Here is a 24,021-nt window from a genome sequence, read left to right as displayed (position 1 = left end):
ATGATCTGTTACAAAGATCACAGCTCAAGTTGATTTGATTCTGCCTGCCTTGCAAGAATTAAATAGTTTCCACAAGATTCACAAAGGTTGATCAAAAGAGACCCAGGACTGAAATAAGAAAATGTTGTAGTAAAAAATGGAATTTATGGACAAAAGATACCAGAAAGTTTAGACAGTGTAAACGTGTAGACATATTACTTGTTTTTATATACAGCTCAGCAACTGAGGTGTATACATACCTTGCTGATTCATCAGTGTTTAATTATTTTTTCCTTATTCCTTTTAACTGATCTATTTTCTTTGTTAAATACCTTAACAACGAGGCGACACAAATAATGGCACAAAAGCAACAGAGCTCTATCTACAATGTTCTGGTTAATTGCATATATAAACGAACTGAGGAACAAAAAAATCCAGCTAAGAGCAAATTTATATGGTTCTTGTAAATCAAACCTCTGACCCCCTGTTGAATTTGATCTTCCTGTTGACTTTGCCCATTTGGAAAAAAAAGAAAAAAAGGAAAATTGCAAACAAAGATGGCTTACAAAGATACTATAATTTATAAAATGCATGTATTGTATTTCACTGCCTCTGAATAAGACGTGTCAAAATATCACAGCAAGTATCACTGTGGCAATACATCTTCTCTGAAGGGCTTCTAGCACAAGATGTCTCGAGACATCTGCTATACAAATCACTAAAGTGCTAGAAACTTGGCAAGACAGAAGAAATGGAAACATTTGTGAGCTGATGCTTCTTGTCAGGCAAAAGCTGAAATTCAAATGTTGTGGATCACTGCTATCCATGTACAGAATTAAAAAGTAAAATATGAAATACAGAGCCACATACCTCAAAAACTCACGTTAAGTTTTTAGAAGCCTGCAGTTGTGTTAATAGCATAACTGTTCAAAAGAAAAAGGTGAATTTGGAAGATCTGGGCTAGAACTCATTAGAAGTTTGCAATTGTCACTGGCAGTGACTGGAAAAAGCATTTCAACTAAATCTGGTTTTTCAATCCAAAAAGTCTCTTTTTTAGAGAAAATATAATGTTTGGAAGAAAATTTTCTTGTCCAAAATTCTGGAAGTTCACAGTACCAACATCTTATTCTGATTGAAGACCAGTAATGATACCATGCAATTTTCTTTCCTGATAGTTTAGGAGTGGATATGGCAATTCAAAAAGCAGAATGGAAGACTGTCAGTTCAGTACATCATGTTCAGAGTAATCAGAGTAATTATCATTGAAATATTATGTTCAGAATGGTGGATAAGAGTATTATTTCTGAACATAATAAATATTAAAAACTCAGACACGTCACTAATACTAACTGCAGGTTTACTTCTGAGATATTTCAGACAACCTACCTCATTATTGACTTCAGCAGGCTTTTTCTTTGTTTCTCCTATGTCCAAATAGCTGTGGAAGAAAATCAGTACTGATTATTTACAGAAGCATCTAACCTACAGAATACAGATATTTTACATTTTTTAACACTGAAGCTCTTAAAATTTGCCATGCCTCCAGGCAGTAATATAAATAGTAACTAAGTCAAGATTTTAATGAAGGAGCATTAATATAAACCTACAAGCTAGCCCTTTGGGTGAATACCAAATGTAAGGGAGAAGTATCCATCTAACTTCAAGTCAACCACTGGCACTTGGTACAGACCATCAGAACCTACTTGTTGGAAAGATGGATAAATAATAATATCAATAAATATAGCACAATATATTTAATAGTTTATATATTTAATAGTTTAGCAGAGTTTTCTAGTTACCAGAGTTGCCATCTTGCCTCCTAGATTCTCACAGTAAATCCTGATACATTTAAAGCCTCTCTCAATACTCAAGTTTAACCAGTGCACTGGCTAATTTGAAAGGCTCCACACAACTTGTGTTTCAGCTGGTCTCAGACACATGTGAAAACATTTTGTCCTGACTTATCATGGCACAGTAAGAGTATCTTCACAATTATTAATAAACAAAATCCAATCACAAAAAAAAAAAAGAAACAAAAAAGAAACAAACAAACAAAAAAACAACCCACAAACATTTGAACATCACTGCACTCCGCTGAAGTATTCCCTGCTGCATTAGCACAAAAGCATCAATTAAAACACACAGCGGTAGTCTAGCTACATGTTACCCTACCAAAAAAAAGGAATTAAATACGTCTCCAAGCATGTGTTACCCTTAAACTGGCTGAACAGTTACCCAGGTACCCAGACTGCACCAGCTCCAGTCCAGCACTGCAAAAGCCTCGTGAGCTGGCCTTTTCTCATGAATGCAGCTCACAGCAGCTGCAGGACCTCAGGTTGTTTCTGGCTCACAGTGTTGTCACTGCTGTAGCACGAGGCACTCCAGAATAATGCATTTCAAGATGTTACAATTCCAGGCTTGGAATGGCAGAAGTTCATGTGCTAAAGGTGAAAGCAGTTAAGCTAATCACTGAAGATAGGGAAGAAAGATTTGGATCTGGTTACTGGGCATCTGTGGAGTAACAGATGTGCCACTTGAAGTTGAGTGCTGACACTTCCAGCTCCTCCTGCTTTCCTTGGTTACTTTCCATTACACTCCTGCACACAGCTGCCCCACAAGTCTTTATTTCAAAGTTCAGCCCTGCTTAGTCTATTGTAACAATGAATTAAGCCAACAAGCATCACTGCAAAGGAAAAAATAAACAGTTAAAAATTTACATAGTTCTTGCTGCTGTAAGACCAGAGTCAGATCCCTTAGGATAGAAGTTTTGTCTCCCACAGCTGCAACTGTTTTATCTTTGCCCATGAGACAAACACAAATACACTCTGTTCTCTAATTCTCTCAGTTTCTTCCAGAACATCCCTTCCAATTGACTTCCCTGTCCTCTGACTTGCCTGGCTAAGTCAGTCCCCCTAATTACCCTTCTGTCTACAATCTAGTTAAGAACCAGACCCCTCCAGCCTGCCTTAAATAATGCTAGTAAAACCACTGCCCTACTTTTACAGCACTGTATAAACACATAACAATAGTGAACAAGGAAATGGAATGGTCATCCAGACCATCCTTCCCACAGGAAGCACAGCATACTCTCAAGGGATGTGTATATACAGCACAGCCTGCTTTTACTGAGTCCAAATTCACCTTTTCTGGAAGTATTCTCTTTGTTGACCTCAAATATTTAGGTATCCTGTTACGTGTTGCAGCCACAAAGGTCTGAAAACTCTCTCCACAAAATTCTAATCATGAAAAATGAAATAACAAAAATAAATGCCTATTTCCACCAAAACTCAATCTGAGGCACCCAATCCTCTACACAGCACATACTAAAGAAAACAGTTACTTACTTTTAGCCTATGGAAAACACAACACGTATGGGAAGGTGAAACAAGATGTGCTGACAACAATGTTAAGCCACTCATGGGACCACAAAATTTAATACCAAAAGACATGATAGCTCTTTCTTGAGTGCGCAGCAATATATTTGACATGGAAAAGGGACTTCTATTTGGCCTGTCATACATCTTTCTCTCTTGCTTTGCCACTGAAGCACAAGAAATATCAATCAGTCTCTTGAAGCAGACGGTGACAAAAATGGTAAGTGTGCTGAAAGAAACCCTGTTCATTAAACACAGAGCTTCATTTTGAAACATACTGAGCTCTCCTGAAAAATGCAGATTCCTCAGTGGTACCTGATCAAGACAAGCAAGGGTCCATGAAGCAGGTAGTTTATCATGGGAATTCCCAACCACTCAAAGAAAGGGGCTGTTAATTTTGAGATATTTTTCAAGTCAGCTGGAGGATTAATGCCCACAGAGACAGAACAAAGCATATAATTAGGCAGTTGAGACAGTGGAATTCATTGCCAGAATTAAGAACCTGGTGGTTCCACTCAGAAAGTGCACATAAAAAGCTCAGATTTCCAGTCAAAAACAGATAAAATGTCAGCCTAATTCTTGGTATCCCAGCAGAGGAAAAAAAAGCAGTCATCTTTTAAATGGCAGCAGAGACTTGGTTATTCTGTCCAGAAAAAGGCTATGTGCTTACCCCATATGAATAGAATGGATGGAGATGTGAATAGAATGAGATCTTTTAAAAATAAGCAAGAAAGGAAGTGTTGGTAATTAAATTCCTAACAAGGCTGTCACCACGGTTCTGTCAACACTCCTCCTTTCTGGAGCTTCCTTCCTAACATCACCCATCACAAACACAGACACTTGTCCCTCAGCAAAGCACATCCATCACACCGTGCTGATGCAGCATGTCCTGAGGGTTAAAGGGCTGCTTCTCCCTTTCTATTGCTGTGTCAGGGAGATGCCCCTGTGTGACTGATGAAAACTGCAGCTGTTCTACGGTTCAGCTCTGAAGCTCTTTTGCAGTATTTTCTGTCACAAATACCTTCTTTTAGTCTGTTTTTGAGCAATGGCTAATAAGGGGTGGCAGGAGAAGGGGAGAGGGGTCTGAAATGCTGATGTTCGGGGTTGGGTATAAATGCTAAGTTACTTTTCAGCCACTCACTTGAGTTTCTTGAAGGCTTCCCTGCCACCAGCCACATACTGCTCTCCACTCTGCAGCTCCTCCAGCTGCCGGACACGGTGCCCAGCCCGAGGCGTATAGATGTTACGCACAGCTCCAAAAGGTGCCTTCACCCCACCGGTCACCTCTTTCAGAAAGACTTCAAAATTGGACACTTTCTTCTCGTTGATGACAATGCGACGTCCTGGAAAGAAAGGATCCCCGTTGCGATATACCAGCACGCTTTTCACCATCGGCTGTGAGAGGAATGACCCCTTGGTGCCGGGATTAGTCATGCTCGGTGTTCTGCGTAGCCAAAGCCGCCCGGGGCACTGCTTGCACCTGTCTGTCCGGAGCACCGCACTGTGAACTGCCCGCCTGTGGGGGAGCCCACAGCAAGGCCCGGCACCAGGGCCCACCTCCCACAGGCAAAGGCGGGGAGGGATCACAGCGTCCTGTGGGCTCCCAGCACGGCTCTGCTCAGCCTCCCCAGGAGCGGCTCCTCCTAGGAAACCAGATCTTGCCGCACTGGTGCTCAGGGAGGTTCGTGCAGATGGTGACAGACTGCACGGAGGTGTATCCCAAACGGCTGGGAGCATCCCTATGGCCCTCCGTGGTCTTTTCGTCCCGTAGCTTTGCCATCACGAAACGCCGGCTCCCTTTGGGAACTTCATCCTGCGTCTGCCATTCTCCTCCCTGCTCGGCCAGACCACAGCCTCTTCGGTGAGAGCAGACAGAGCCCAGAGTCAACACCACCACGAGCAGGACAGGCGTGCAGCGAGCACAAATCCTTCTGAATTATTCATCAGGCGGTGGCCGGGAGAAGGAGAAAGCGGAGAAGTCGGTGCCCAGAGGCGGGGAGAGGGACGTGAGGACACAGGGCGGAGGGAACGACTTTGTCTGCCTGGGATGGTCCGTGCACAAAGCAGGCAAAACACTGAAAACTCGTATCTACCACCATTTGTTCCATTCTTACTTCCCTTCTTACTATATAAAGTCCCGTCTGAAAAGTGAATCCTTGTCTCACTATGCTGCTTAAGTTGGCTGCAATTCAGAAATGAAGTTTGGTCATGATTTTGATGGGGCGGGGGGGGGGGGGAGGGAGGGAGGAAGGAAGGAAGGGTGGAAGGAAGGAAGGGTGGAAGGAAGGAAGGAAGGGTGGAAGGGAGGGAGGGAGGGAGGGAGGAAGGAAGGTAGGAAGGAAGGAAGGAAGGAAGGAAGGAAGGAAGGAAGGAAGGGTGGAAGGAAGGAAGGAAGGAAGGGTGGAAAGGTGGAAGGGAGGGAGGGAGGGAGGGAGGGAGGAAGGAAGGAAGGAAGGAAGGAAGGAAGGAAGGAAGGAAGGAAGATTATTGATATCAAAAATCAAGCTTTTGGATGACCCAAGCTTTTGGTATCTATACACAGTCAGCTTATTAGTTTCTTTGTTTATTTTTATGTACCTACTCACACGATGCCCTCTGAATGTCTTTATGAGATGATATGTGAACGTTACTTTTATTGTTTGGGTGCTTTTCTCCCATCCTACCATTCTGAATGATCAAAATAGGTAAGTAGCCAAAATTATATTGCACTCATTTAGTAATTGAATAAATTAATTTAGCTATTTGCATTCTGGAAATATTTAAAAGCTTTTCAATACTCTGATCATTCTTCGGCTGAACAATTCAGATGTAATTTGTTCTCTTAAGAATAAGAGCTCTATTGCAAGAGCTAATGCCACTGAGCTGGTCCAAACCTGCAGTTCTCTCTGGATAACTTTGGTTAATGAGATTCAGAGCTGGCTTGCCCCACTAAAGCAAGCTCAAATTCAAAAGACTGTGAACACAGAGTAGTAGCATGAAAATCATGAAGATATCCTTGGGCACAAATTTATTCATTTTTTACACAAATAAATCAATAGAATAAAATAGAGAAGCAATAGACAAAATCTCACAGACTTATTTAATGAACTAAAGAGTCTTTCAGTTGATCAAACCATTTTCGACCACAGATTATTTTTCTTTTCTTGAAAACACCTCAGGCATGCGTGACTTTCCGCTGTACTTTCTAACGCTATCTGCTTTGTTTGTCCAGGAAACTGCACAATGAAATGCAAAGAGTTCAGCTCCCCCAGACCTTCGCCACATCTTGGATACAAGGAACCGTAAAACTTGGCAGAAGATAAACAGAAAATGCTTTAAATTCAATCTGAATTGCTTTAACATCATCTCCTTTTCCCCAGTAATTTTTGCAAGGCCAAAACTGCTTTAGACTTCTTGCCTGGAACTGTTTAGTGTTGATGATGATCATTTTTTTCAAAGTAGATTTCAACACAGGTGCTGGCAGGAATTTTTCATTCTTTTTATCTTGCCTCCTATGATGGGGAAATTACCCTCCTGCTGTGAAGTTACGACAGGGTAGTTAACCATTACAAAAAGAGCAATTTCAGGGTGAGTGAAGTCAAATATGCTACTAATGTTATTGGTTAACAGTTAAATTTCTCCAGTCCCTGCTGGCTTTCTTCTAGTTAATAAAGGGGAGATCCAGGCATATAGAATCCTTGTTTTGGTACCATGTAACAAATCACCTATTGCTCCCTGAAATTAAAATTTGTATTAAAAACGTGCTTTACTTCTGTGTCAAAAACAGAAGAGCTGATGGTCTTCACACTGTTCTGCAGTCATGTAGTGTTACGTCAACTGCCTGCTATTTTGTGCCAGAGTAATTTCCTCTTGCACTCATTAGGATACCTCTGTTACTTCAAAATACTATTGCTCTTTACATATGGCCAGGCAAGCTACAATCACTTCTGTAGATGGCAATTAAGTATCCCCCTGTGATGAGCTGTGGCATGGGGACATAGCATCAAGGTCCCTTTTCCTGCAGCAAAACACCTTGAGATCTCTGCTGTGCCTGGACCAGGAGAGATTTGCAACTTGGTGCATGATCCTGACTGAAGGGTTCCATAACTGCAAAACGTGAGGTCTTGGAGGCATAAATGTGTCCTAGTCCCAAAGAAAAGGTTGACAGTGTACTGTAAGAGAAAGGATTACGTTTCTAAACACTGGGAATGAATGTCAGCTTGTTCTGTTGTACAGCATGCTAAGAATTACATATAATAATTACGACTTTGTCCAGCTTATCTGAAAATCAGACTAACCAATAGCAGCTGCTGTTTGTAATTCAAGAGTAACTGGGTTGTCTGCACTGACAGCTTAAGACACACAAACACCAGGTGGTTCAACTTTCATGCACACACTACATGGAAGAAATACAAATCTGATGCAGCTGTAAATTTTAAAACCCATGTCAGAGCAATTTTACCTGTGTGTATTATAGAACTGCCAGAACAAAAGCCACTTAGAATGCCAGTATCAATTATTTTTGCTAAAAAAAAGGAATTAGAAGTTCACAATTTAAGCTGCTTCTTTTGATGACACAAGTCTTTTCTAAGAGTGTTCTTGAGGCAGAGGAGATGGAGAGGGGTTACACAATGAAAAGGATTTGGAAGCCCTTAGAGTACACAAGGAAATGGTTTCTCTGTGGAAAAATAAATTCCAGATGGATAGCATAAATTGGGAGAAACGTAAGAAACACCCTTCATCTAGTCCTTTTTACAGTAAAGAAAGCAAAGTCAAGAAGCTTTCTGGGCAAAGAATCCTCAGTGTGTTTACAACAGTTAACCCCGATCCAGGCACCTGAGATTATCAGCTGAATACTCCTGATTCTTTCACCTAAAATTACTCTAAGTATGATTATGATGTATTTAATTTTCCCTTGAGGTGTTTCCTTTTCTCTCTCTGTAATCATATTCTGATGTAGCAACACAAAACATCCACCAGACACAAATCTACTGTCTGGAAGCAAACGCATGATTTTTGATTAATCTGTTATTTATTTATTTTTTTTTTTTAACATGAACAAAATAGTCTCCTACGAGTGCTTCTTAGAATCACAGAATCACAGAAGGGCTGTGTTGAAAAGGACCTCAAAGATCATCAAGTCAGGCGAAGAAACGGATAACAGCTTCTGGCACACCTTTGCAAATAAGACTAATTAAATGTATAAATTTTTACTTCTTTGAACGCAGAACCAATAAAAAAAAAATAATAATAAAAATGGGAGGTAGCCTGTATCTCTTTCTGCCATAATTTTACCAAAAAGTTCTCAACACAGATTTTTAGAAACTTTTCTGATGATATCTATGATTTCCTTCTCTGCGTACTTTTCTTTGGTGTCTCTGTTTCTTTGGTATTTCTGTATTTTCTCCCCCAGCTTCTGTCAGATCGGTCCCTCACTTCTGCAGTGACATTCACCTGGCAGTGGAACTAGTTGCTCAAATAATTCAATCTTACAAATGTCTTGTGTTTTGGATGGCAATTTCATGGCTGAACAAACCTCTGCAAGAGCTATCCCCTCATTCAAGATAAATAGACGATAGCTGTGCTCATTTGTCCCACAAACAGCAGATGACTTGTTCTATTTATTTTTTTAATGATGATAAAATAGAATATTCCTCCCAGAGTTTAGCACCACAGGAGACACCAGATAACTGACACATGCATACAACAGAAGTAACCAGTGGCTCATGGCTATTTAGGCCTGAAAGCAGTTGTAAATCTCTAGGAGGGATGTACAATTAGACACTGTCTCTGTGCTTCAGAACACATCCCTGGCTGCCACTTCATACCTACACATTGCCTTCGCCTCTAAAAATAAGGGATGATATCTAGCTATTGTCTGCTCTTTCGGATAGTTTTGATGACGACTACCTAACACAGATATAGTGAGATTCAATACCAATCCTTAATGGTACTTTTGCCTATTTCATCATACATGTCAGAATTCACATCGATACGTATTTGCTGTGAATTTATTTCATCTTATTTTCAACAGTTCTGTTGTGAAGGCAGAAGGATAGCAGATGAACAAAGGAAAACAAGCAGATTATATATTTTCCCCTGTTTACTGAGTACTGTGTAGGAACCTGCTTTGGCAGGGGGGCTGGACTCGATGATCTCTGGAGGTCCCTTCCAACCCCTACAATTCTGTGATTCTGTGATCAGCTGGGTCAGACTTATTGCAAATTCATTAAACGTAAATGTCTGATATTCTTCAGATGTTTCCCTATCTTTTACATTCTAAACATACCCAGTTTACAGAAGCCACAAGTAGTTGCCAGCAAAGGTACATGTTAGTTCCTTGCTCTCCTGCAGCATTTTCTGTGCTGTCTGGCACTTCCAAGTTTTGTCTAGTTTGAGCATCTCTCACATCTGAGAGTATTAAGTTAATTTTGTGCATACTGCCACCTGCTGTGGTTAACCAAAACTAAAGCTGAAATACCAGTTTACTGGATTTCAGTGTTTTCATGCAGCATATAGGTGCCAACATTTGCGTTCAGGTATCCTTGCCCTAAAACTGAAAGATTATATTAGCCTCAGCCTACACATATAAGCTGTATGTAACAAGTAAAAAAGGTTTTTATTGAATTACTTCCTTGTTCAGTCATTTATCTTTGTGCAAGGCATGCGTAATTCCATATGTTACATTACTGAACATTGAACACATGCTCATGTTAGCATGTTTATGGACACACACACACAGTGGTGGAATCGGGGCCTGGAGAAGAAAAAGAGGGCCTGGTGCCTGCCCTCAGGTCACTTCCATCCAACTTCCCTAATGTACCACGTGTCTGAGAGAAGCTGCTGTGCTACTAACGAAGCTGTAAGGCCACTAAGATGATCAGAGGGCTGGAGCAGCTCTCCTATGAGGAAAGGTTGAGGGAACTGGGATTGTTTAACTTGGAGAAGAGAAGGCTCTGGGGAGATCTCATTGTGACCTTCCAGTACTAGGAGGGAGTTGTGGGAATGGAATGTTGTTTCTGCATTTGATATTAAAAAGTGCAATTGGTTTGAAGAAGTAGAATATAATGCATTTGTATTCTGTAACTTATCCTTAGAAACAGTTGATCTAAGAAGTAAGATACTATATATGGTAGTGGCATGGTTTAGAAACATTATTACTGAATTATGTGATTAATTCTTTCTTGCAAAACTGTAATAGTTGTTAAATGTTCCAAACAATGCGAGTATAGTGTTAGGGATTAGAAAACATGTTGTAGAGTTGTTCTGTTAGGATAAGAAACTCCCAGCAAAAGAAAACCAGATTTAGCAAACATCAAAAATGCTAGAGCCTCTACACAAGGCCGAAGTGTCTCACTCCGTGAGAAGGTTGGGATGTGACAGGCAGGCACCAAGATACTCCCCTGTCTTTCTCCCAAGCTCATCTTTGTGGAAAGAAGGGCAAGCTGATATGCAAAATAATGATCAAGTGTAGAATAAGTTAATTAATTAACTACAGATCTACGCTTAGGCAGCAAAAACTTATGTTTGTCCAGTGTTTCCATGTTTAGTGAAGCATCGAGAAGATTGTGAACCTAAAGTACTCAGCCAATGAGGAACTGGGGGAGAAAGAGATAAGCGTTGGGGAATAGGGAATAAAAGATGTAACTCTGTTTTCTGGGTGCGCTCCTGCTTGCAGGAGGCCTGCCATTGCAATTGTGAATAAAATCTGCTTTATCAGAGATACAGACCTAGAAAATTATTTGGATATTTCCAACAGAGTGTATAAACAGGAGGGGGAATGGCTGATTAATGAGGGTGGATAGTGGTAGGACAAGGGGGAATGGTTTTAAACTGAGACAGGGGAGGTTTAGGTTAGATATTAGGAGGAAGTTTTTCACCCAGAGGGTGGTGAGGCACTGGAACAGGTTGCCCAAGGAGGCTGTGGATGCCCCATCCCTGGAGGCATTCAAGGCCAGGCTGGATGTGGCTCTGGGCAGCCTGGTCTGCTGGTTGGTGACCCTGCACATAGCAGGGGGTTGGAACTGGATGAGCATTGTGCTCCTTTTCAACCCAGACCATTCTACGATCCTGTGATTCCGTAACCCCATCTAACCAGGCTGTCTCTGTATCTCAGACACACAAGCACACCAAAAATGCAATCGCAATGCCTCCTCTGGCACGCCGTTCCGCACCGCTGAGCCGCCGTAGAGCTCGCTCCGCCCAGAGCAGCCCGGCTGCGGCTGCGCACAAGGAGCCGGGTCGGGCCGCGTTGTGGCGGCGCGGTGCGTCCATGCTGCGCGCCGTGCTGCCGCTTCGACCCCGCGGCTGGTCCCGCCTGCGGGCCGCCCCGGGGCTGCTGTTGGGCTACGGCCGGGCTCTGCGGGCTGCCGCGCCGCCGGGCGCTCGGCGGCTGCGTTGGGCTGGTGAGCGGCGGCGGGTGAAGCAGGCTGTGCCGGGTTCCGGCAGTGCTGGCAGCGGAACGGCTTGTCTGTCTGTAGGTAAACTTTACCGGCATTTCACTACGGAAGCCTCTCAAGCCACCTTAGCCAGCGTATCTCCTGTGTTTGCAGTGGTAAGTACACTAGCAAAAGTACTGCGAGGTGCGGAAACGTTTGGGCAACGCGTTTAGGCGTAGGGTTTGAGTGGTCTGTTGGGTTGGATGGGATGGTCCTTGTGTCCCTTCCAGCTCAGGGCTTGGATGGGATGGTCCTTGTGTCCCTTCCAGCTCAGGGCTTGGATGGGATGGTCCTTGTGTCCCTTCCAGCTCAGTGCATTCCGTGGTTCTGTGATGTTCCGGTTGCTTTGAGCTGTTTTCTGATTTGAGGACCAGCTGTGGTTTCATCATGGAATTCCAAGAGAAAGCGTTTGCTGGAAGTTCTCTTGCCTTATTTGTCAAGTCAGATAAGCCCTTAAGAAGTACTGCCGTTATTGTTGAGGCTTATTGGTGGCTTTCACAAATGTTGTTCCTGTGCCACGTTAACTGTAAGCCTAACCAAAGGCTTGGGGACAAACAAGCTTCTCAAAATGAGACAGCTATTTTCAATTTGCATAGGCAAGGGCTCCTATGCAGTCATTCTGAGAGATCCATGCATATGGATCCGTGTGGCTGTGTAATTTGTATTGCAGCTGTGCTGGAGTGTGTGCTTAGGAGTGTTTTGGTCGTGGAAGTTTTATTTCTGAAGCCACTAATAAGGAATTAAGCTGTGTGGCTTATAAGCAAGAGAACAAGCTATAATTAAGCTTTAATTTTTTCATTAAAATAATTTTGCCGGGAGGTAAAAGTCTGAAATGAATAAGCTGAATGAGAAATGCTGAGAGGGATGCTAATTGAATGCAACGCTTGGCATAGACATAAGGCCTGGCTACCACATTTGTCTTCTTCTTTATTTATTAAATGTCACGTTTAATTTTTTTTAAAGCATCTCTTGCTATTTCCTTGAGTATAATAATCCAAAATGTAAGGTGCCCTTTTATGCTGAAGCATGTCTGATCCTCTGTAAATTGCCACCTTCCCAAGGTTTGCGTGTAAAGGTCCTCATACAAACTTGTTTTGTGCACAAACACAGTGCAATGTGTGGCTGCAAAGTCTTAGCTGAGATGAACAGTACAGAAAAATATAAAAAGTTAGTTATTCTTCATAGCGTATTTTCCCCTTTTTTCCACTCCTCTAGATGAAGCTTGACAAAGAGGGAAATGCTACCTTTTTTGGTGAGTTTTCATTGTGTTTTCTTTTTTTTTTCTTCTTTCTTCTTGCTTAAAACTCAGTTAAGTATCTGGGCTGGGTCGAAAATCACATTCAAGCTACTTCACTGTTTATTTTTTGGTGTGTTTCAGTGCTTCCTCTGTTTTGCTTCCTTCTGTAGATTTTCATAGCATCTTCATCATTTCAATATTTGTATATTTTTAATTAACATATTGAAAGTAATGCATATGATCCATCCTAGGAAGGTCATTCTTTGTTTTTCTGCTGTTTAACCAGCTTGCTACTTTCCTATTCCTTTTCTGCTGTTTCCCCCCCTATGGAATTACTTATGCTTTCACAAACCAACCACTTCGCTTCTGATGCCATATTAATGATTGTGGCATTCTTCTTTACTTACATCTATAATTTTTCTCTTTCCGCTCAAGATACAATTTTCTGAACTTCATAAAAAATAAATTTCATTGAGGAATCAGTGGGATGAAAAGGGTTTTAAAGATTGCACAGCTTTTTTTTGTTTTGTGGGACTAACAGATTAAAATGCAATTTCAGGGCATACATGCTTCATATAAAACTATTTTTATGACAGAGAAGAAGAAGACAGAATTATACCAGGAACTGGGTCTTCAAGCTCGAGATCTAAGATTTCAGCACCTTATGAGCATTGCAACTAGGAACAACAGGATCATCATGAGAATGGAGGTAATGATTTCTCTGTAACCCAGCGTAAACTTGAACCATCTTAGCTTTGCTTTGCATATCCTTATGCAATTCTTTTTGTAGCAGCTTTCTGTGATGTGTAATCCAACAGCAAATGTGTCTTTGGAGCTCTGCCTCGTTGACCGTACCCCATCAGTGCAGAGTTGATTTGAACAATCTGGAGTGCACTGGGAGCTCGCTGTTAGTGAGATTCTGTTATTTCTCTGCCTGAAAAGGTGTTCGAAGAGTGCCTTTATCTAAGTCTAGATTACATAATAAGGAGACTTGAAATCTTCAGAGGGTTTTTTTTTTTTTTTCCCCAAACTTCTACATGTATTCTGTTTTTTTTTTTTTTCAGTTCTTGAAGGCTGTCATAACACCGGAGTTTCTTCTGATACTCGATTATCGTAATTTAAATCTGGAACATTGGCTCTTCAATGAACTAACATCTCAGCTGTCTGGGGAAGGTCAACTAGTTACATATTCCCTGCCCTTTGAATTCCGAGCCATAGAAGCAATACTGCAGTACCGGGTGAGCTATCTGCATTTTAAGTTGTGTTGAAGCTTTTGCTTCATAGGAAAGACGTTGATTTTCTTCTTATGTTAATATTTATACATCTTTAATTCTGTATGTATTCCATGCTTATTGTAGGTCACTGGGGGTGTTGTGTTTTTTAGGGTTTTGTATATTTCCATTTCCTCCTCTAAAAAGTGCTAATTGAAAAGTTCATTGAGGGAGCAACTTGGACATGGATGCAATAGCTTCGTCATGGCGTGGAAAAACAAAGAGCTAATTAGAGTACCTTTCTAAGGACGTGCTATAGTTGAAATAGAATGTTATGCAGAAGCACTGACGGCTCCTTGGGCAATGAGTTCAAGCTACCTTTAGAATCTATGCTAGCTAACAGTAATGTGGTATTTCTAGATAAAACTGCAAGTGAAATCCGTGCAGCAAGTATTGCCTTTGAAAGTAGATTGTATTAATTGCCAATTACTGTGAATTCTGTGTTTAGACAGTTGAGCCAGTTGCCCAAGCCACTCTAAAGGGATTGCTTTAATTCTTATGAAGGATCATGTTGTTATCTAGATCAGCAGACTGCAAGGGAGACTTAATACTTTGCAGCCTCAGATCCTTGAGACACTGGAAGCTCTAGTGGACCCCAAGCTTTTGTCTGTGGATAGGAGTAAACTCCACATTCTCCTGCAAAATGGCAAGAGGTAAATAAGCTATGCAGAGATTAGAAGGTGACCATAGAAAATGATATGCAAAATATTAGAAAAATGATATCTATTATGAATTTCATAGCTTACTGTAATGCTGTGGTGTGCATCTTGTAAATGTGAAAAACGATATAGGAAATACTTAGTGATATGGGGAAAAACAGGAAATCTATTCTGGTTTGTCAGAAATACAGTCGAGCTTCTTAAGTAACACACCTAATACAACAAAATAAAGTGTAAGAGAACAAAATAACACCTAATAAAACAAAATGGCATTGTAACCCCCATAGTGTAAAACCAGCTAGCCATTCGTTCTGTGCTTTATGGTTACTAATACTAGTTCACTGGTATCTTTAAGAATTAGCAATTTTTATTTATGTGTGGTCAGTGCAAATATCCACTTCCTACTTGCTCACAGAGTGCTCTTTTTTTTTTTTTCTTTTAAATATATTGGGGAAAAAACAGCTGAATCTCTTTCAGCTGTGTTTGTAGCTCTCTGGTTCTCAGATCGCTGCCACTGCTGAACGTATGGTCTCTAAAAAGTCTTTTAGAGCAGCTCTAAACCATCCAAAGAACTCTTCCCTGAGTATTCAGACTGGCAAGGGTGCTGTCAGACTCTTCTAAAAATGACCTCTGTGTGTTGGTGCCAGTGGGATTACTGACCTTCTGCCCATTCTTTCTTCAGCTTATCAGAACTGGAAACAGACCTTAAAGTTTTCAAAGAAACAATTCTGGAGATCTTAGATGAAGAAGAATTAATTGAAGAGCTCTGTCTGTCTAAATGGACTGATCCACAAGTATTGTATGTATATTATGAAACCAGATAATTTTGAAAAAGTGTGCTTTGCTTAAGGAGAACTTGAATAGTGATCTGAATGTTCACCTCCAAAAAAAAAAAAAAAAAAAAAGAAAGAAAAAAAACTTCTTTATTTTCTTCAAGCCCTAATGTTTGCCAATTCACAAATGGTTATCCACCATTTTGGAAAAGAGCTGCAGTAGCATAGTTTCAAATAGCTCGTGACATAGCAGGCCAGTCCATCCAGTATGTGGGATGTGGGCAGGATGGCAGAAGAAGAAAAAGCAGATTTTATTTTTCAGTACAAATGAACTAGTTCTGAGAGAATTGTCTTTGATTTCACCAACAAAACAAAGCTTTTAAACAAGTTTTTAAAACTTGTCTTGAGCAGGTCAGTTCTTTTGTTAGGAGGGTTCTGAACACCTTGCTTGCAGCTTATTGCTCATTAGCAGAACTTGCATGAGGGAAGCCTCAGGGTGATCTTGATGATTGTGTAAATGCTCCTAAGAGCAGCATTTCAGGAAAAATGCACACACACAGCTTGCACCCTCTCAAGTCCTCATGAAGGATGACACAGATCAGCAGCAGCACGAGTCGCTTTAACAAAAACTGAAAAGGAAGAAGACAGCGTGTGTCAGATTCCACTGTTATGGGCTGAACAGTTTTTAGATCTTGAACGTAGACATTATCTTTTTAAGTAGACAATGAAAAATACCTTTCACGTCCTTGGAGAAACTGCTGAATAATGCTTCTGCCTAACCACATTGCATGTGGATATATTGATACTGTTCACACAGTACTGTGTGAGATCAGGAAAGTTTCTTGCCCTGCAGAGCTTAGTCTAAACGTGCGATAGAAAACTGGTATCCTGGAAGTGGGATGTGTTTTGCACTTGTGATGCATCTGCTGGAATGGCTCTGAATTCCAGGCTGTTCCTAAGTCTTTGTCTTGCCTTTTGCTATCAGCCCTTGTTTGGCCTTCATATGACTATCTCATAGTCAAAATGTGTAGGGAACACCAAGAAGAGATACTAAGGTCACCTTGCACTCTCAAGTAAGGAGAAAGGTGAAGTACTTTCTGCAAGATGTGGCCACTGAATGAGTCTACAAGAGGTGATGTGAGGTTGTGAAGAGTGCTGGAGCCATGCAGCAGGATGTTGTGAGACAGTTCATGCATAAGGCACACTTGCAAATACTGTCCAGAACAGTGTCTCTGCATGCAGCCTGGCAGTGTGTGGACAGCTCTTTTGACCCCAGGACAGAAAGGATTTGTGATCTGTGATGAAATCAAGAAGCTTATCTGAGGAGGTCTGAAGGAACATGCATAGTAGGCATGTTGGTGCCATCAGAGGTCATTTGCAACAGGAATGATGAGCTGAGCCCAGAAGGAAAAGATGAGGCAAACATCTTACCTTTTTGTGAGGAACAGCAGTGTGTCAAAGATTTATGAGACAGGTGGAGTCTAATTTCTGAAAGCAGATCAGATGGCATTTGTTTTCAAGTTTTTATGGCTATTGTTTTCTTTTTTGCACACACAGATGAACCAGTATAAAGATACTCATCAAATAGGAGCTTGAAATGAATCTGTAATACAGCAGATAGTATTCTGAGGCTTTCAGATCCCCAACCTAGCTCCTCTGCATGAGATAAAAGACCCTCTAGTTCTGTAGGACTTTGCAATCAGCCTGGCTAACTTAAGATTTCTGCTTCTTAAGTGAGATACAAGGGGCCCTGTTAAAGGTCCCCAGGGAGCTTAAGTTGTTGATTCTTAAGATACACCACTGACTTTCTTGGAAAACCATTTCAGAGTGTCAACAATGCCAGAAAAAGATTGTTTAGGAAGTTTAGTCTCTTTAGAGAAAAGAAGCCATTCCACAAAGGTTAAAAAGAAGGTGAAATACCTTCCTGGCTTTTCTGCTAATTTCTGGTCTCATCTGGATCTTGGGTACCTGAGCTTTTGTTTACATGGTAAAGAATCCAGCACACCACCATAAACTTCTGTATCTGTTCTAGAGAAGGCTGCTGCCTTAGCATTCTAAACCATATGTGTCCAACTTGTTACTTTTATGTTTTTGTTGCCTTCTTTTTAAATATTTTAATAACAATAAAAAAAGAAAAAGAAAATGATATTGTGTCACTTATATACATTAACTACACTATATGTTTTGTATGTGGCCCAAGGCAGTTCCTATTCACTCAGTGTGGCCCAGATATGTCAGTAGGCTGGACTCCCATATCCTAGACCATACAGTAACATCAAAGTCACTCAGACTTCACTTAAGAGAGCAGCATCATTTACTTGACACTCACCTTTATAGGCAGCTTCATACAAGAATGTTGTGCAATAGTTACTACGTATAGCTAAAACAGTTTACAACTAAATTGTTTGAATGCATACCCAAATCACATCCTTTACCATTAACTTGCACCAAGAAATTATCTCCTTTCAAAAATGTCAGCGCTTCATAACTTTATATACGAAAAAGTTAGATTTCATGTTGTTGTACATGCCCTGAGCACATCAAATGCTAACTCAAAACAACTGACTGCCTGTACTGATCAGCTGATGGGAGGTGGGAAAGCATTTTATGCTGTACATATTAGTGGAGGCTTCTTTCTCAGCTTAAAAATTTGGATTTTGAGGTCTGGTGTCAGATAGCACTTTTGACTGTTGCTCACTACTCTTTAATGGGTCTTATCTTAATGACTGATAATACACTCTGGTACAACACGTGTCTAACTAGAAAAATATGAATTATTTTTCAGTGAGGAGAGCACATCTGGGATTGACCATGCAGAAGAAATGGAGTTGCTGCTGGAGAACTATTACAGGCAGGCAGAAGATCTTGCAAATGAAGCTCGTGAGCTCAGAGTACTGATTGATGATTCCGAAAGTATAATATTTATCAACCTGGACAGGTTAGTTGTGCTGTCTGTTGGACTGACAAAAGCTGAACAGAACTTAAGGCTGCCTGTTCTTTCTCAAATCACTGCCGAAGGCTGGAGAATTCCATTTTTGTGAGGGTTTGAATGGACTCACAGTAAGCAGAACTGAAATTGATATTGAAATAAGAGTCTGTCTGGGCTACTCAGATGTGCAGTCCAAGTTGCATTATCACCTTAAGCAGTGATTCAAGAATGAATGATTCTATTTCTTTCTCTGTGTTACAGTGTTTACTACGTATTAGTTTTTAACTGATAAATAATTGTAGCTTGCATTTGGATGTGCATGCCACATTGTATCTGAGGTTAGTTTTTGATATCTTTCTCCTCTTTACTGAGGAGTTATCTGTAGAAATAATTGGTGGATGCTGCATCAGGAAGCCATGGAAATTCTTTATGGGTAGAGTTGAAAATGGAATTCCTCAGAACAGGCTTAACATTATAGTCTGCAACATTTACTTATTCTGCTTCTTTGTAAGCATATTAACTTGCAAAATAACAAAGCTTTTGTTGACTGTGAATACTCACATAAATTTCAGCCAACTGGTACTGAGGGAAAGAAAGAGTTCCTTGGAGTTTTACTGTTATTCTGTGCATGTACCTCTAAGAAGCAAGTGATGTCAGAAAGTATGCTGATGGTTACACAACTTTCTGTATTAGAGGTGTACTGATGCAGCAGTGTCAAAGTGGAAGCCTCCTTATACTTTCATTTCATGATTTGATGCTGTGCAGCTTAATTTCAGCATGTCTTTTTGTTGTTTATTTTTGATACGTGCTGTATGGAATTTAAGAATTTATGCAGCAGATAATTTCTGGATTCCCCTTACAGATATTTCTTCCTTCTTTAGCCACCGTAATGTGATGATGAGACTGAATTTGCAGCTGACTATGGGGACTTTCTCTCTTTCACTCTTTGGACTCATAGGAGTTGCATTTGGTATGAACTTGGAGTCATCTCTTGAAGAGGTAAGGAATGAGTGTTGCTTTTATCAGTGACATAAAATTCATTCCCTGCTTTTATAGTGCGTTTTACATTCAGTAAGACTCAATTTTTGCCACAGATAAAGCTCCAGATTTATGTCAGTGTGCAAAATAAGGTATTTTAAGACAGTAATTCATGTTAGTGCAGTCATGCACTGTTAGCAAATTATTTCATGGCTTGTAGCACCATATTACAGGCTTTTTTGTCTGTATCTAAGGAAAAGAAACAATAAAAGTATGTTTAAATACAGACTGACTATAAAACAGTGTTCAGGTTTCTTTAACAATTGCCTTTGCTTCTGAAGAGCCCAGCTTAGCTTTCCTGTCTGGCAAATAATCAAGGCATCCCATCACACCAGAGGGAAATGCTTTACTGTCAGTTACGTGGCTATTCCCAGACTGGGGATAGTATTTGCAATTGTATGAGCTGTTTGAAAAGAGATGTTAAAAAAACAACAGGAAAACTACAAAGACCTCTTCTTTTCCAAATATATTAAATAGAAATGGTTGAAATTCCAAACTCCAAAGTGAGGGAAGGAAAGCTGCATTAGATAATAAAAAAATACATTGGGTTGATTCCCAAATAGGTTTGCTATGAAACAGCCCTTCTTTGTTTTTTCCTTTTTTGTTTTGGCTATTTAGGATAGTTTACCACTTTCCTCACATAAAGGAGAAGAACACTGGTGGGAAGTGAGAGATTTTCTTTGGATAATTCTTTTTCTGAAGCGAGAATTATGTTACTAATGGTATCGTTCTGCTTTTAGGACCCCAGAATCTTTTGGCTGGTGACTGGGATTATGTTCCTGGGAAGTGGCCTGATATGGCGGCGTTTGCTTTCTTTTCTCGGGCGGCACCTGGAACCTTCATTACCTCCTCATGTATGTGTGGTTGCTTAGGATTTCTGCTTCAGAGTGTGTATGCAATTCATCTCTAAAGGAGGAAACGTGCGGTTGTGGTGGGGTGAATCATAGAGCTTGTGAGGAGTGAAGCTAGGTCTTTCTTCCTTGACTCGATGAAAAAGGTTCTCCCTGGTTGGAGTGAATGAGGTGGAAAGCCTAGTACTAGTGCAGTATATCTGAGCAGTAAGATATTGCAGGCTTTTGAGAGATTCCTTATTTACTTCTGTGTAGGAACCTGAGGGAAGCTGAGGATTATGGGAGAAGCAGCCATAACCTGCCTTCCCAGCTGCTGCAGCAGTCTCTTCTTAGTGGGGAACATAAGGGATGCTGCTCTCCTCCTCTCACCTCCATGCTAACACTGGATCTGTGATCCCTTTCTCATAAGAGATGAAGATAAAAGGAAGATAAGGACAAGTACTAGCTGCTACACCTTTCTGAAGGATGGTGCTGTGGTTCTGATGTCCCGATGCTTAGAAATTTGCAGTAGCTTTTCACATGCAAGGCAGCTGTCCTTGCCATTTGTGCTAATGGCATCACAGAGCCATATGTCACCAAGATGTATGAAGATTTCCAAGGAGGCAGTCATCAGAGAAAAAAAATAATTGTATGAGTAATTTTCCTTGTTCGCTATTCTTTGCTGCCAAAAGTTAGCAGACTGTATTGTCTGTCTATATTCTACTCTCTAATAATTGTGATTAGAGTATCAGTGGATTTGAAAGCATTGCTCAAAACCAACTGCAGTGTGTACTGTCTTGCAGAAATGTTCTGAAAGAACAGTATCTGTCACATCCCTACTGAAAATGGGAAGAAAAGCAGGATTCAGGCCTCTCTTGATTTCCTTCTCCTGCATATAGAGCAATTTCTCATGTAATCGTAGACTATTTTATATCTTGCTTAGGTTCCTGCAGTTTTGAAAAAATCCCAACCAGCAGCTCGAAGAGTGGAGATAAAGAACAGCCTTAAAGCAGAAACTTTTGGACTGAGCAGAAGCACACTGGCAAACCAATAGGAACAGCAGGAATGAAGAGATACTTATTGTTACAGTGTGAACTTTGGACACTTTCATTTGTTCTTTCTTCCTGAAAATGTTAAGAATTTATAAACTTGCTAATTTAATACATATTTTGTGCCAAAAACATATGGTGATTATTTTAATGCTCACACATAAAAAGAGGGAAACTGAAGTGAAAACAGTGACATGCTTGTCACAGCAGCCTTGCCTCCACCCCATGTACATTCTGTTAGATTTCTTTATCACACATTTACTTCAAACTTCTTTCCAACACTTCTTCATGTAACGGGTTTTCATAAAGAGCAGCATCCTCAGCTTAAGGATGACAGCAGTTAGCATTCATCAGTAAAGGTTCTCTGGTTCTGAGCTGCAGGTTTAGGAATCTGCCTTCAACTACCAAAGAAAAATCTACCCCCAAAGTGTCCTTTTTATTTATTTATTTATTTATTTTTAAAGCTTTGCTGAATGAAGTGATTTGATTTTTTTCAGAAGCCAAAAGCACGTGTGCATCTTTGTAAAGCACTACTTCAAATTTGCCAGTAGCCAGAAATAATACAGCTTATCTTAATTTAAGTGAGCTTTGAAACGTGACGGACTGTGGGTATTACTGAACAATTTAAATCCAAACTGTGAGCACTCTTAACAAACTGAAAAGCAGGTCCATTAACAAAGTGTACTGTAGTTGTTATCTGCTGCTGTTTCAGTATGTGTGAGCGTAGCTTGTGTCCTCTGCTGGACTAAGAGAAAGTAAAATTCTTATTGTCACTATTTGTGTTTTTTCTTAGGATTCATCTTTGAGTCCTTTGAGGACATGGCTCTCTACTGGCTTGTGTCAGTCTGTAAAGGAAGTAAAAATATCTTTCCAAATCAGGTTGCTAACTGTCTAGGGTTTTGTTTGGGCTTTTGAACTTCAGTAACATATAAGGAAGAAAAAGCAGGATTCGGGCCTTCCTTCTTCTGCATATAGAGCAATTTCTCATGTAATCATAGGCTATTTTGTACCTTGCTTGTATATGTATAATACAATTTGTATACAAGCTTGTATAATGTGTTGACTCCTTTTCCTGTGCACAACTACTTACAGCATAATCAAAGCACTGACTGACTGCTGTCCTCTTTATGGATATATACAAACTTTTAGTGGTTTTCATACCATCCAAGTAACTAAAATGCATTAATATGCAATAAAATTACTTAGAGATCACACACAGGAAAAAATAAAGCCAGGAGAATATATTGACTCCAGAATATATTGGTATCAGCAGTTTTTGTTTATAAAAGAAGGAAAAAAAATCTGCCCTTGTAAACACAGGGCTTATTTTGCCTCAGCACTATCCCTAGATCTGGTAGATAAGTATTGTGTTCAGTGCTCCCTGTTGCATCCAGTTACTGCTTCCATGAAGTGCAGATTTTGAAGTAACTCAGTTGCATAGTTATTTTTCCTATTTGGTAAATAAGGTTCCCAAAATAGATGTCAGAACACATCAAGCTTATGTTTGCCTTGTCATTTTTATTATTTTTTTTTAAAGAGAACCTTCCAGAGAGAGAATTCTAAGAACATAAGTTGAAATGTGTTATGCTTGAAGTATGGCCTGTAGAAATCTGTGCTATTCCACTGACTTGTGTTAATCAAAAATAATACCTTGTGTTTGTCAAGGAGACAAGGAAGAGAAAATGGAGATGCACCTGTATCTATGGATTGTTGTTACTAATAGCATAACATATTGGTGCTCTAGTTTTTTGATAGGTAATATGCACACTGTTAACCTGCACTGTACAACGTTAATGTTAGCTGAAGGCAATAACAATAAAAGCACAATTCTAAGTTATCATGCTCATGGAATTTTACCTAAAAGCATAAAAAAGGGTTTCTGAATAGTTTCAGCCATGAGTGTGAAAGTATTTCCTAGAAGTTAATCAGTCTTGCATTACCTTCTTCTGAGGAGAACTCAGCTGAGCTACACCCTTAGTGTGGACCTCAACTGTGATGATAGAGAAAATCTTTCATATTGTCATCTACCAGTTCTTTTTGGCTTATAGCTGCCCTTCCTCCATGCTTACTATCTTGAAAGCAACTTTTGATGTCTTAGAATCCCTATCTTTATCACAGTATGCTAATAATGTAAATTACATGCTATTTCTTCTTGATTCTGTCAAGGAAAACCACAAACTTGACCAGTACAGAAGGTGACACAGTTACTCAACATACTTTATACAGCCAAAATTGGCTACCGAAATTTAGTCTTCTGCTCATTTTAGTCTCCAAAAAGTTTTCAGACTGGCTTACCTGTACTAGGTCAAGTGTTGCTGCTGCTCACACTAGTTAATTTGCCCAGCATGACTGACTCAGACTGATTGGTTTGTAAGTCAAACCATCACAATGCTTACATTCCTGTGACAGTTGCACTCATCAGTCTCCTGCTGGCAGTACTGGCTCAGATGCTGCTGATGAACAGT

The 24,021-nt window shown here is 40.3% G+C and overlaps 2 protein-coding genes and 1 long non-coding RNA gene across 11 annotated transcripts in view; 2 read left to right on the top strand and 1 right to left on the bottom strand.

Moving 5' to 3' along the window:
• The window catches only part of DCDC2 (doublecortin domain containing 2), a 54,684-nt gene extending 49,376 nt beyond the window's left edge, over nt 1–5,308 (bottom strand). For 2 of the 7 annotated variants that reach the window (XM_085220108.1, XM_085220110.1), the window contains exons 1-2: nt 4,495–5,308; nt 1,366–1,417 (exon numbers count right to left, since the gene is read on the bottom strand). In XM_085220108.1, coding sequence (XP_085076234.1) covers nt 1,366–1,417; nt 4,495–5,090 — 648 coding nt within the window. In that variant the 5' untranslated portion in view covers nt 5,091–5,308. The remainder of the gene's footprint in view (nt 1–1,365; nt 1,418–4,494) is intronic. The other 5 variants (XM_085220107.1, XM_085220109.1, XM_010708297.3 and 2 more) reach the window with 4 other exon arrangements.
• On the top strand, nt 5,304–8,592 carry LOC109366556 (uncharacterized). 2 transcript variants are annotated; one of them, XR_002112885.2, is made up of 3 exons: nt 5,304–5,403; nt 6,565–6,920; nt 8,400–8,592. It is a non-coding gene; the product is annotated as an uncharacterized LOC109366556 (long non-coding RNA). The 2 variants fall into 2 exon arrangements; XR_014882246.1 differs by having other exon boundaries at nt 6,565–8,592.
• Nucleotides 8,593–11,542: 2,950 nt separating this feature from the next.
• MRS2 (magnesium transporter MRS2) lies at nt 11,543–23,393 on the top strand. Of its 2 annotated transcripts, none has more exons than XM_010708294.3 (10): nt 11,543–11,886; nt 12,986–13,022; nt 13,604–13,716; nt 14,072–14,245; nt 14,801–14,931; nt 15,620–15,736; nt 18,496–18,648; nt 19,521–19,638; nt 20,418–20,531; nt 21,451–23,393. In XM_010708294.3, the coding sequence occupies exons 1-10, from the start codon at nt 11,605–11,607 to the stop codon at nt 21,559–21,561; spliced, it is 1,350 nt and encodes a 449-aa protein (XP_010706596.3). In that variant the 5' UTR covers nt 11,543–11,604; the 3' UTR covers nt 21,562–23,393. The 2 variants fall into 2 exon arrangements, with proteins under 2 accessions (XP_010706596.3, XP_085076231.1); XM_085220105.1 differs by having other exon boundaries at nt 11,746–11,886; nt 13,567–13,716.
• The last annotated feature ends 628 nt before the right edge of the window (nt 23,394–24,021 follow it).

Source organism: Meleagris gallopavo, chromosome 3 (genome assembly GCF_905368555.1).
Source record: "Meleagris gallopavo chromosome 3, MGAL_WU_HG_1.1, whole genome shotgun sequence".
Classification (NCBI taxonomy): Eukaryota; Metazoa; Chordata; class Aves; order Galliformes; family Phasianidae; genus Meleagris; species Meleagris gallopavo.
The sequence above is the reverse complement of the archived record's forward strand: the minus strand, read 5'-3'. Positions and strand labels throughout refer to the sequence as shown.